This window comes from Cryptotermes secundus, unplaced genomic scaffold (assembly GCF_002891405.2).
Source record: "Cryptotermes secundus unplaced genomic scaffold, Csec_1.0 scaffold156, whole genome shotgun sequence".
NCBI lineage: Eukaryota > Metazoa > Arthropoda > Insecta > Blattodea > Kalotermitidae > Cryptotermes > Cryptotermes secundus.
In genome coordinates, this window is record NW_019727089.1 from 458,934 (window position 1) to 472,704 (window position 13,771).

At 41.6% G+C, this 13,771-nt stretch overlaps 1 protein-coding gene across 1 annotated transcript in view; it reads right to left on the reverse strand.

Annotated features, from left to right (window-relative positions):
- LOC111864303 (cytochrome P450 4C1) overlaps positions 1-13,771 on the reverse strand; it is a 71,471-nt gene that overhangs the window by 1,888 nt on the left and 55,812 nt on the right. Inside the window, exons 15-21 of the mRNA XM_023851447.1 lie at positions 13,458-13,643; positions 13,284-13,353; positions 7,533-7,735; positions 6,740-6,849; positions 4,324-4,392; positions 4,058-4,226; positions 1,023-1,202 (exon numbers count right to left, since the gene is read on the reverse strand). Coding sequence (XP_023707215.1) covers positions 1,023-1,202; positions 4,058-4,226; positions 4,324-4,392; positions 6,740-6,849; positions 7,533-7,735; positions 13,284-13,353; positions 13,458-13,643 — 987 coding nt within the window. The remainder of the gene's footprint in view (positions 1-1,022; positions 1,203-4,057; positions 4,227-4,323; positions 4,393-6,739; positions 6,850-7,532; positions 7,736-13,283; positions 13,354-13,457; positions 13,644-13,771) is intronic.

Below are 13,771 nucleotides of genomic sequence, written 5' to 3' on the forward strand. Positions count from 1 at the left end.
CCTCCTTTCTGAAGAATTCAGAGGTCAGTTGGCTCAGGCAGTAATCTTTCCTACATATTTTCATGGTTCTTGGTTCGAATCTCAGCCGGAACACCGACTCTCATGAATAAAGCTTTCGTGGGTGTTCTCGATCCCTCCAAGCAATGCCGTCGATCCCTCCAAGCAATGCCGGGAGAGTACATTGAAATTCCCATGACCGAGTTCTTCCACATTCCTTCCAGTTCAGCCTTCACTTGTCACCATACCATTCGACGTTACGTAATATAAACTACTGACACTGTTCTTAAATACGCAAAAATAAATAAAAAACAACAAACTCCGTGGTTTTAGTCCGAAAGTGAACTATACCGATCGAGCGACCGCCGCCTGTCTGCGAAGTAAGTGTCAACTTTAGCGGATAGAGGGTGTCGCGTGGTTAGCGCAACGAATCCCCACGTCAGTTAATTTCGGTTTTCTACACCGGAGCTGTTATTTCCCTGAAATAGCTCCTCAATTATCCTCACGAGGCTGAGTGGACCCCGTCCCAGATCCACTACTTCTGAGAAAATCTGGTAGCGTCGGGAATCGAACCCGGACCGCTGGATCTGTAGCCAGGAACTCTGACCACAGAGGCGGTCGCGCTAAAAATAAATACATACTCAGAAGATATCCTATTCAAAATTTCTTTTCTTTATCCAATAAACTTTCGGGATATCTAACAGCGGTGTATACCAGCTGCACAAAAAGTACTTGAGCTTACTCCAAGGAATTAATTTCCTTTCCTGTTTCGTATGTGCATGTCAAGAAGAATATAACTTGTTCGACTGCCTTTGAAATAGCACATGAGTTGTATAAATTCCTCGTTAAGTAACCTTCTCTGACCTGTACGTTTTTCAAACTGGTTGCTCTACACGTTATTTCCTCAGAGCCATAATTTTAAAGCTACATGCTACTTATATCTACGTACCTATGTAAGCACAATAGACCACTGAGGTCGCGGTGCAAGGGCCGAGAAGGCCCACCCTTCATACATTCATACGTACCTATGCAATTTCTGGGCCCTGCAGCGAATGGAACATAGCAGTATGGGTGCCTTCCCATAGAGTTCTCCTGCAGAAACCGATCCGGGTCGAACTTCTCCGGATCCAAAAAATAATCCGGATGTCTGTGTAACATGTATGGTATGATAACCAGATTGCTTCCTGCTGGAAACTCGTAGCCATCTGCAACAAGAAACACCAGGAAACACCAAGACTTAGATACATTGCAGACAATGTTGAATGATTTTGAGCCAGTTCAGTCCAAGTAAGGATTTCCTCAAAGTGTTTTTTAACATTGAACAGTAGACTTCTGCCTTTCGGGGCTGGCCCAATGTTCCAGGAGAATTTACATCTCCATCCTCAGGACTGAAAAGTACGTGAAGCAAGTGCATGGTTTCTTTTTTAATATTGTTTTACTTGTACAAGAAATATTTTCCAATAACCATTTCTTTCAGTCTCAAGAGTTAACGGTGAAATGCAAATACGTAGAGTGTATAACACACAAGTTTCTCTGTTACATGTTTTCTCCATTCCAAACTATTTTTGTTTCGTTAGACTTGTCTGTCTTAACGATATTCTTAACAATAATATTGCTACGTATAGAATTTGCATCTTTCATTATTCTTTGCGTTACTCTAAACAGGGTCTTGTGTGATAACGTGTACAATTAAGATCTATTCCAGATTATTTTTGTGTGAGAGATAGAAAGTAGTTCGTGTTCAGATTGTGAAAATGAAAGCGTTTCCGGAAGTAATGCGGGTGAAGTCCCCGACTCGAAGGACGGTTGAAGGTATAATTCATGTTGAATTTCTTATCGAATAATTTCAATCTGTGGTCCGTACATCTATAAAAACAGGTATATGTAAACGCAAGTCTGAAAATTAATGTTTATTTGAGGGCCTGTCATGTTTAATAAACTGTAGGCCGTAAGACTGGAATTTAATAAAAATCAGTTACTTTTCTCATTTTAGCGAGACGGCAAATTTATAACAGGAGCTGACTTAATGCCAATCCACACGGAAGTCTACGAGTATATACGTGGTGCTATCAAAAAGTTCCAGAAATTTGAAGTTTGCGCGGAATGGTTATGAGTATATCGAAATACCTCTAGGTGTATCCCCACACACCGTTCTTGAATCAGTGTGGTAAGCAGCGTCGAGTTGAGTGGTTGGTTTTTTGTTGGTGAACGTATTTCCATTGTTGCGTTTCCGTGAGTCTGCGGTTTTGCTATGGCTGACCTGAGAGAGCAGCGTGTCTGTATAAAGTTTTGTTTTAAACATGGGAAAACCGCTGCAGAAACGCACCAAATGTTGAAACAAGCTTTTGGCGAAAACAGTTTAGGCCAGACACAAACTTACGATTGGTATAATCGTTTCAAAAATGGCCAAACATCGAGTGATGATGATGATCGTTCGGGACGGCCGTCAACTGGCACACCAGAAAATGTCGCGAAAGTTAGCAATCTGATTCTGCAAGACCGTAGACTGACCATCCAAGACCTCTGTAACACCTTGGGACTAAGTTATGGTACATGTCAACGAATTTTGTCAGAGGAACTGAACATGAGGAGGATTGCGGCGAAGTTTGTGCCACGACTGCTGCAAAATGAACAGAAGCAGCATCGCTTGGAAGTCTGCAGGGAACTTCAACAACAGCTTCAAGAGGATCCAAACTTTCTTTCGAAGGTTGTCACTGGTAACGAAAGTTGGGTTTGTGGCTACGACCCTGAAAGCAAGCAGCAATCGTCGCAATGGAAGAGCCCTTCTTCACCTCGGCCAAAAAAAGCTCGATAAGTTAAGAGCAACATTAAGTCCATGTTGATCTGTGTTTTTTTTTTTATATTGACGGGATTTTTCATAAGGAGTTCGTCCCTCCTAGTCAGACAGTCAATAAAGAGTTCTATCGCGATGTTTAAGGCGTTTGAGGGAGGACATGAGGAGAAAACGTCCAGAGAAGTGGCGCACGAACGACTGGGTACTCCACCATGACAACGCACGACCGCGTACGGCTTACATTGTGCAGGAATTTTTGGCTAAAAACAAGATGGCAGTTGTTCCCCACCCACCGTACTCGCCAGACTTAGCTCCATGCGACTTCTTTCTCTTCCCCAAGATGAAAATCAAGTTGAAGGGGCGAAGATTTGATACGGTTGAGGAAATTCAAGCGGAAACGCAGACGGCACTAAACACCCTAACAAAGAAAGACTTCCATGATGCATTTGAGAAGTGGCAGAAACGCTGGGATCGGTGCATGCGCTCCCAATGGGACTACTTTGAAGGTGATGGTGCAGAATAAGATCCAGGTAAGATGTAATAGTTGTTATTAATACTCGTATATTTCGAGAACTTTTAGATAGCACCACGTATTTTACGTGTTTTCTCTCAAACCCTCTGTGAATTAGACTTCTGTTAAGTGAACGTTATGGAATATTTCTCTAAAAGTTCCTCCCAAAGTCCAGTGAGGAACTGGGTGATTAATTTACTTCTTACTTTACCCATCCGCCTCAAGCAAACTGAGGCAGTCTCATTATTGTACTTCGTGAGGAGCCGCCAGTTCTGCAGCTACTCAAGAATTACTCAGCATTTTATGGAACCCGAAGGTTCATTACCGTGTGTACAAGAGCCCTCCACTGGTCCATATCCTGAGCTAGATCAATCTAGTTAATCTGTTACGCCGAAAGCCACATTGATGATCCCCAGTAATTTCATATATGTATGGATTTAACCTTGAGAGAAGAATACTGGATAAACTTTTGTATGAAGTTGATAGCAGTGGTATCCCCCAATAATTACTACAGTCAGTTTTGTCACCCTTCTTGTGTACTGGTACAATAATAGACTCCTTCCACTTATCAGGCAATTTTTCCTTATGCCAAATAGAAGTAATTAGCTTATGGATCTTAGAACGGAAGCAATATTATAACATAAATAATTCGTAGCTTCAGTTTGTGTACGGGCATATCACTACATCTGGTCAGCTTATTCTCCTGCATTCCTTTCTAGTGTCACTGCTTTCCTTAATGTTTAAGCTGTCCTCACCAACTGTGACGTTTTCTGATATCTTCCGCCCAAATATGGGAACCGTGGGGTAGAGTCTCAGAGCTTCCTTGATGACTTGTTCTAGATACTTCATTTCCTGCAGGTCGTTGTAGGAAGCATCACGATCAGAATCGCCGAAAATGCTCTTTATTTCCTGCACTGCCTTCGCCTGCAAAGTTAAAATTAAGTCCACTTTTTTAGAAAAGTTTTGTGTTTGGCGGAAGAATGTAGGGATAATGAAAGCTTAAATATGACGTCGGTTTTACCTGTACGTCCTGATGCTTAGCCAGGGCAAACAGAGTGAAGCAGATCCCAGAAGTCGTTGTGTCATGACCCTGTATTAAAACAGTTAATAAAGTTTTAACATTTTGCAACATTTTAGACAACGTACTTAAGATGCGATTATTATCCTGAACGTATTGAGCAGGAGTTGAAAAATGTAGGACTGCTTCTGGAGTGCATTTGTTTAACACCCAGGGCTTTATTTGTCGTTTGTTGTTTTTTCCTTACTTTCATTTATAAGCACATGAACTTTCTCTTACTGTGCAGTAAGGCACTACTTTCCTCGTGTTTATTTTAATATGTATGGAATAAATTTCGAGTAAAATTTTGGGATCTAAGTAAAATTTATATTGTATATTAGGAACAAGTTTTTATATTAAGATCAACACTTGCTAAGGAACCCAGTGAAGTCCGATATAAGCTTTCTGTAAAGTAGGGGTTACATTTAAATAAAACGAACTAATGATGAGTCCGCCCAATAAACTTTACTGTACATTCCCAATACCAGTGTTGTTTTATCGAAATATGTTCGGTGGTGGATGGAAATACTAAAACTACTTCCCCAGTATGTGTTCTGTTCGTGTAGTTTGTCAAGTAAGTTGCAGGAACTTAGTAATGGAGGAACCAGTTGTTTCATATAGATATTGCAGGTACTGCGACTGGCGGATAAGAGGACTGCATTTTGGGGAAAGCCAGAAGGAAAGAGACCACTAGGAATACCTAAACGTAAGTGGGTGGATAATATAACTTCTTTATTAAGACCGTCACAACACAACTATATCAAGGTCAGTGCCTGGTTCTGGCTCTGCTACATGTTTCGGCTATTAATATTAAAATGGGTCTTAGAGTAGTAGGATGGGGCGGTAAGTACTGGATTGATCTGGCTCAGGATAGGGACCAATGGAGGGCTCTTATGAACACGGCACTGAATCTTCGGGTTCCATAAAATGTTAGGAAATTCTTAAGTAAGTACACAACTGGTGGCTTCTAAAGGGAGCTCAGCTCCATGGAGTTAGTAAATCAGTAAGTAAGTTAGTTAAGTTAGGTACTATAGGTAGGTAGGTAGGTAGATAGGTACTGTAGGTGAATATTATCTGTAGCGTTTATGTGCTTTCAAGAGCAGAAGGTTTCAGAAGACGCGTAAATGAAGAAAGTTTCCGTGGCTGAGAGTTATTCAGAGCAACATCATTGTGCACCTTCAATTATGCGTATAGAAAATAGCGCTTAAACTTTCAGAATGGACCTTATGCTAGTATCCGAGACATCTGAATCGATTAGTCACTACTGCGATTGAAGAGTTAGATGAAAATTGCCAATGTAGTCTTGAGTCGTAGATACTAAGAAGGTCGCATTGTCGGTGAACGCAAAGGATGAAAATATTGTGAAGCTGGGAGCTGTGGAGAAGCATGAAAACAGAGAGATTAGTCTACATGTGTTTGAATGGCAGGTTATGAGACAGGATTCTTAGCTAAGAAGAGATGGGGAAAGAACAGAACTCTTAGAATGGGAATGTGAAGTTCTCTAGAACTAGAAAATATTACTAGGACAGTATAAGATGGCAGACGGAGGAGATGAAGTAGAATACACGTGCTTATGTGCACACATGGTACAATATAAAGCAATAATGAGGCGAGAAGTGAAAAAGTAATAAGGGAGACAAGCTGGGTCCATTAGAAGTTAGCTACGTGCATATGCACTAGGTGTACGGAATTTGGCACAAGTAAGGAAACATGGATAGAACTTAGATCCAAGGAAAGTAAGCGAGTATTTTGGGACTTTAGGAAGGGGAAATATTGATGCAGGTTTTACGAAGGAAATTAAATTTCTGGATAAATGATAGAAAATTGAAATCGAAGAAATATGCTTATTATAAAAAAGATAAAAATTAAAAGGAAGCATAAATTGATAGTTATGCAATGGAATTTTGGAAGGACACATTTAAGAAGGAAGGCATGGATAATGTGGCAACCAATAAGATATAAGAGCCAGGAAGAATTCCAGCAGTTTAAGGCATATCTTATGATTCATAATGACAACGAGGAGATGCGGGAAACAGGTGGGTATAGGAAGAAAGCTACAAAACTAATCAGCTTCTCAAATTCGACAGGAATGTCACTCGGTCTAGGCATCTCCTATTTGACGCATGTTAGAGACAGAAAATTGGTTTCGAAATTTTCAAATATGCTTATCATTTTTTCATTTCCTCTATTCCTTCACTGTTCTCGGTAGTGGTCTGAATAAATACCACGTGCAGTACAGACAACATGTCTCGTCAGCTGATACCCTGCATAAAACGCTCCGCCACTCTGAATTGAAACCTCGAGTGAGGATCTGGGTAACTACCGCGATGCTGTCCTGTCAGGCCTGAGGCTCTGCATTTAAATTATGTGATACTGAAACCTCGAACATGAAGGTGTCGACTTCTTCTCGGATCTCTGCATCCGTGATGTCAAAGCCATCTTGCTGGGCTTTTATCAACAAATCCAGGAAAGCGAGGCGTCGCTTTGTACCTGTAAAACACGGGGTGACATAGCGATCAGTTCAACAGGAGTTTGAAGATGCTGGATTCCTCGTCGGCTTTGTGCTCATTAATTGAAGTTACAGATCATTTGAGGCAGTGCCATAGTCGCCGGCTTCCCACCGCGACGGTCCGGGTTCGAACTGTGGCACTGTGGCAGGTTTCCTCCGAGTACTTCGGTTTTCCCTGCCAATTCTCATTCTACCGACTGCTCCACACTCATTATCTATCATCCGGGACTGTTACAACAGGCCAGTTATTGGCAACGACGTAATAGAGAACAAAAATATGAGAAATGTAAGCGCACTCCGTGCTGCAGCCATCATGAATGGTTGCCGTAGATACTACAGCGCGGTGCCAGACTTGCGTTATGGGTTTTGGATGTGACTCACATTCTTGCTATAAATCTCTTTGTTATTTACGCGAGAGAAACTTAATTCCTCAGTTTAAATATTTTCCCTTCTTAATTTTAGCTACCATATATCGTGATATTTGCAAGGAATTCAACCATATCGCGGACAAGAAGCAGGTGCTTACTCTTGTCTCGTAGCATTGCTACCTGCTGTGAGGAAAACAATCTTTTCTTGATTCTGTTTTATGTATTTTGAGTGACACGATTACATGTTTTAGAACTAAGCGGTGCAAATAGCGCCTTATCTGTAGAGTTGTGTTTACCAATATCTGCGTTTTCTTCTTTCGCCGGACCGTCTTTCCTGCTCTGCAGGAACTGTCTCTTCCTCGTTTGTATTACCGAGTCTGTCACGTTGTGTAGGATGGCCAGGCACTTTTCCTGCACCTTTGCCAGTGGCGAAAGTTTAAACAGGAGGTCGGGCTGTAACCACGGTTTGAATCCCCTCTGCATGACGACATCGCCCATTCTGGAACATAAAAACATGTTCATATCTTAAATGTAACAATTTAGAGAATAAAGGACGGAATGAGAGTGTTGAGGGCACGAATGGGACAGTGGAAGGGAAGAAAGAAATGAAAGAGTACTATCATTTGAGATGTGACGTCTGTGCTTTGTTAGAAACCAAACCACGCGACATCAGATTTCAGAAAATAGCAACTTTCATTGGCCCCGCCGTGAGTATCTCATTCTCACAAAAGGAAACGATTTTCCCTGTCATGTGCGAGTGTATTTCTACACAACCATTAAAAAGGGCAAGCTGTTCCTGTATTTAATTAGTTAAGGGCTATGCCATGAAGACATTTGCGGAATGGGGATATAGCTCCACCATTCTAGACTTCGGCACTAGATGGAGGCGCGTGTACATATCTTCGTGCCCCTGCCACTTTACCTCTAGGTGTTACCCAATGTACAGGAGGCTGGGTGGGCCCCAAGAACCGGTTTCATCACTGTAGAGTAGAGAAACATTTCTCACTCCTGACAGGAATCGAGCCGATCACACTAGCCACGCGGTCTGATGCATGAACTGTCTTCGCTCGCTCGAATTCCACTCAAGGAATGGATGTCTGTGTTTGTGTTGTTCCGTTCGTAGGTAGCGGCCTTGCGGCGGGCTGATCCCCCGTCCAAGTAGTCCTACCGACTGTCTATGGAATTAAGAAACTGAAGAAAAAACGGCCAAGGTTCAACATAAGGCTGTAGAGCCATAGATAGATAGATAGATAGATAGATAGATAGATAGACAGACAGACAGACAGATAGATAGATAGATTGGAATCGAACCCTAGCCTTTCAGCCCGTAGTCGTCCGTTATACCGACTGAGCTATCTGGACTCTCTCATATTGCCACAACTTGACATTCTGATATTGTAGCATGTAGGACCGTTGCCAATTGGTGACTCTCTGAACAGTGCCCTTTGCTGAGGAACAGATTCTAACACGCTTCAGTATGCTGACTGAAAAGCGGTGTTTTCTGTGCGGTCTGCTATGCAACAGTGGATACAGCAACAGAGGAAAAATGTTTTCTGTGGGGTCTGTGCCTAGAGATTATGGGCAGGACAATTACTGACAGTTAGTAAAGCGCAGAGAAATGAGCAATTGGTTGGCGACTTAGTGAGGTAGTCAGAGAACTGCAGTTCAGTCGTTGTGAGCCGTTGCTGTTACAAGCTGGAAGCTGAGGCACGGGGACAGTTCGGGAAAGTCAGCTGTTGGAAGTCACTAACAGGCAACGACTTGTGAAGACATAGTAGATTGAGAAGACTTAGTGCCTGCTCTAGGGAACCTGCAGCCTGTGTGAATTTGCGTTAGCGCTATAGTTACTTGTAGCTGCTTTCTGGACGACTTCAATAAACCTAATTACCAATCCAAGCTCGTCTCTAGTCACTCAGACGTGTGACAGTATTTTGCAACCAGTGTTTTCTTTCCTCCTGTTTGAATTTGGCTACTATTGACGTCCATTGGACACTATTAGGCCTAACTCTCCCCTTATACTCTTTTGTGGCCGAGTTGTGAGGAATAGGGCACGGTAGTTTGGGGGCGGGCGCTGCATCCCCCCCCCCCAACCCGAATGGGAAGTGTTACAAACCTCGGATCCTCGGAAGAAGAATAAGTCTGACATCTATAAATATTTCACACCGGTGTGCTCTTATGAATAATTTCTGTTAGCAACATTTGAGTGTGTCATTATAATGCCTCCTCAGATTTAAAAATACAGCGTTAATTGTTGGGTTGAACGTAAACACGTTGAAACATGCAAGTGAAGCCTGGTAATTACAATATGTATGTTATTTGTACCGAAGTCAAATGTAGTAGTTCCCGGAAAATCTAGTTTTGTTTTATCGGTTTTGGAACATGAAGACCGCGAGAGTCATTACTCAGGAGGAAGATTCTCCAGTCCTTGCACATGAGACTCTATAGACTGTTTCGCATCACTGTCCCTGTCCATGTAATTACAACATTCTCTCAAAAATATAACCACTGGGTCGTAACTATTTGCGTCGCTGTGCTCGGCGCAGGTGCAATAGGGCGATAACACGTTCAATTAACGAATTGAGAAATTCCATAAGCGAGGCTGAAACTATTTTGTCTGCAGGACTGGAAATGGATGCAGACGCCGTCTGAACTTCGCGGACAAGGCTATTTCCAATGTCTGAAAACGTCAGGCTAGTCATATTAAAAAAATTAACATGTAGAAATTATTCCTCTAACTTGTATTGTAACACATAATTTTTTGGGCACGCGGTAGCGTAGTTGATTGAAGCATTATATTACAAGCCGGAAGGTCGCGGGATCGAATCCTGATGAGGTGGATTTTTTTAAGTTGACCTAATCATTGAGCCGCACTATGGCCCGGAGGTCGACTCAGCCTCTAACAGAAATGAGTACCAGGAATCTTCCTGGGGTAAAGGGCGGTTGTCGCGTAAGGCTGACAACCTTAGTGAGTCATGATGGCGAATAGTGTGTGTGAGAGTTCTGCTGGTGGTTCATATATCATAAAAAAGAAAGCTCCGGTATGTCTGAGTTTTGCAAGGCAGAAATTAGAATTGAACAGTATTACATCTGAACTCGAATCTGCTATAGAAATCATGGGTATTCTAAAAGAAGAGCTTGGTATTACCGATATGGAGGATAAGAGAAACTCAACCACAGTACAGAACAAAGGTTGTGGACTCGACATGCTTCCAGGAGAAAGAAATAGGACTCAGGAGCAATTGAATCAACATAAGGAGAAGAGGAATAAGATAAAGGACTGCAGGGAAATATCCTTGCGAATTAACAGTCGTTTTGATGCTCAGACTAACCTCAACGAAACGATGAAGTCAACTGTTTTAGTAAATGAAAAGACTTCTAATTCTAGCGAAATATATAATAAGAAAGCCAAAGATTCAATCTCAATAGTAAGAGAAAACAACTGGTGAAATACCAGTGATAGTGAATGGTGAAACAGTAAATAACAACTGTGATAACTTAGTCCAATACCCAAGCTTTGTTCATAATAGTGTAAACAAAATAAATAATTTCAAACGTAATATATTGAAGAATGAAATGAACGAAGTTAATAATCATAATATAATGATAGTAGGTGATAGACACTCCAAGGGAAGTGCAATAAGGGTTGGAGAATATTTGGGAAAGAAATTGGAAGTGTACGAGTATGGTCAAGCCGGGTGCAAGTGTTGTTGCTATGGTAACACAATCTAGCACAAAATATAAACATCTAACAAAAAAGGATGTAAAGGGAGGGGCCAGTGATGTATATTGCAACAGTGCTAAGGCTGCATTACTACAGATTTTGAAAATTTGTGAGGTCGTTAATAATACAAACATAATAGTGTTAGACATTCCGTATAGATACCACCTAGAAGAGAATTCCATTGTGAATAAGGAAATTCAGGCTTTTAATCGAAAATTAAGGAAGGTTACAAAACATTACAATCACGTGACAATAATAGAGCTTAGTTTAAGCAGAGAGGCATTCACGCAACATGGTCTACGAGTACATTTAAATAGGTTAGGAAAGAGACTAGTTGCTAAACAAATAGCAATGGAAATCTATGGATTGACAGAGAGAAAGTAGATAGTTCAATTGGTTTGGAATGGAAATCAGTGACAAAGGTGAACTTACAGACAATTCCTGCAACTTCAGGTTTTGATAATTTGGAAGCGCAACAAAATCATTCTACTAAAAGCAAACAAATTTATCCTGTGCATGAGGATATACAGGTTCGGAGATTTTTGTTATTGCTGGTGGGTTGGACTAAGTCCCTTGTACTGCGGCCTCTTCTGGCCTATTGTACCAGCCCCAGATGATAGGTGAGGGTGATTGTGGAGCAATTGGTGGAATGAAGATTGGCAGGGGAAACCCGAACTACGCGGAGAAAACCTGCCCCAGCGCCACTCTGTCCACCACAAATCCCACTTGAGCAGACCCGGGATCGAATCCGGGCCGCCGCGGTAAGTTCGGAGATACTCCACAAGATCAAAAAAGTTGCCTGTGAAGAGGAATGGTGATTCTGTATGGGAGAGTTAAGTCTGAATTCAGTTAACAAAAACTGTGATAGTAATCCTTCTAGTCGATTAAATAATACTCATGTCATTCAAAGAGAAGTTCATTATACTAATAAATCATATTCTATAAACAGTAAATTAGTCGGTAATAAGAATGATGACTCGCAAAACCTATTTAGGATTTTCCATCAGAATATTAGGGGTATGAATGGTAAAGTTGATGAACTCATGATTCCTTTATACAGGGTGTCCCAGGAGGAATGGACCAAACTTCGGGANACAAAAATACTGTAAGGAACAAGATTAGGAAATTGCGGCTATTCGAATAAAATAAATAGGGATAAGATTATTATTTGCAGCATATACAGAGCTCCATCGGGTAATTTTGATTATTTTCTTAATAAACTAGACTTTATACTTGATTCCTTCTAGGGCCGTGCCATAGCTCAATCGGTCAATCGCTGGCTTCCCACCATGGCGGCCCGGATTCCATCCCGGGTCTGAGATTTGTGGTGGACAAAGTGGCACTGGGGCAGGTTTTCTCCGAGTACTTCGGTTTCCCCTGCCAATCTTCATTCCACCAGTTGCTCCACAATCACCCTCACCCATCATCTTGGGCTGGTACAATAGGCCAGAAGTGGCCGCAGTACAAGGGACTTAGTCCCACCCCACTAGCATTTAAAAAAAAAGGCTGACAACCTTACTGCCATCTGTGAACTGATTGTCTAGACAAGATGTGGGAGCATCGATTTTTCATAACCCTAATGGCCTCCACGGCCTATTACAGGGATAGCTTTACCGTACATAATTTTATAATTAAGTCCAGAAGTGCCAATTTTAATTCATACAATACCAAACTACCATTTTAGATTGCTAGAACTATATTTATGTCATGGGTAAGTAATACTTATGTTTCTTCCATCTTATTAGGCCCCCTGGCCTCGTTCCCATCAGAATTAATCTGAAACAATGGTAGGACTCCTTGGTCGGGTGATCAGACCTGTCGCAAGGTCGTTACCTACACAGGACAAACCAAACACAGAAGAAACGCGGACAGATATGCATGCCTTGAGTGGGATTCGAACGACGATCCGAATGTTTGAGCGGGCGAAGAGATGAGTGCATTAGATCGCCCGCTCACACTAGTTTCTTAAGTGCAGTATTTAATGTGGTCAAAATTTTCTTTCAAATAAAGGATGATTCTAAATTATTGTCGGTGTTTCCGTGGCCTATAAACACAGTCCCAGCAATAATGTAGAATCACTCTGTATACCATAAAACTGTAGCCCAGATAAACTGAGAACATATGTCACATACTGTCGGATATATCAACATTGGTAAGGGTCGAAAGATTCGAAACTTGGCGCTTACTGGTTGAATATGTTTAGTTCTTTTTCTGTTGATCTGAAGGGTCTACTTAATTCTGGAAAACTCATTACCGCCCCCTAACCTCTGAGTCTGAAGATTTAGTACAAAATGTTTCATTAGTGGTGAAAGAAAACGAGCCTTACTTCCGAACAGCCTGAACGTACTCGGAGTCGCTATCCTGTTGAGCTTGTACAGGCACTCCCATCACTGTCTCTGAAACACGAGAAGGTCGTAGCCTGCAGTATTTATATTTTAATTACTCTAGGTAGACATATTCTCCTTGATAGATAAGTAATTAAGCGGAACGTTGCACTTACCACAGATGATGTCCAAGGCGCAGAGGGTGACGTAAGGACAAATATCGAATTCAGGGCCGTTCACGTGCTTCTTAATTTTTTGTACCATGATTTTTTCGTTGCTGTTGATCACGTCTATGAACTCCTCCAGTATCTTAAAGTGGAATGACGGGGTGAGCATCTTACGGTGTCCTCTCCATTTTTCACCTGTAAAAATCCGACTGCTGCCAAGGTATTTCACTCGGTTGCACTGGTACACTGTTTGTGTGGTAAATTCGTTTGATATTTTGGAAGATTAGGAAATGGAAAATAATCCACGATCTCTCGATATTTAC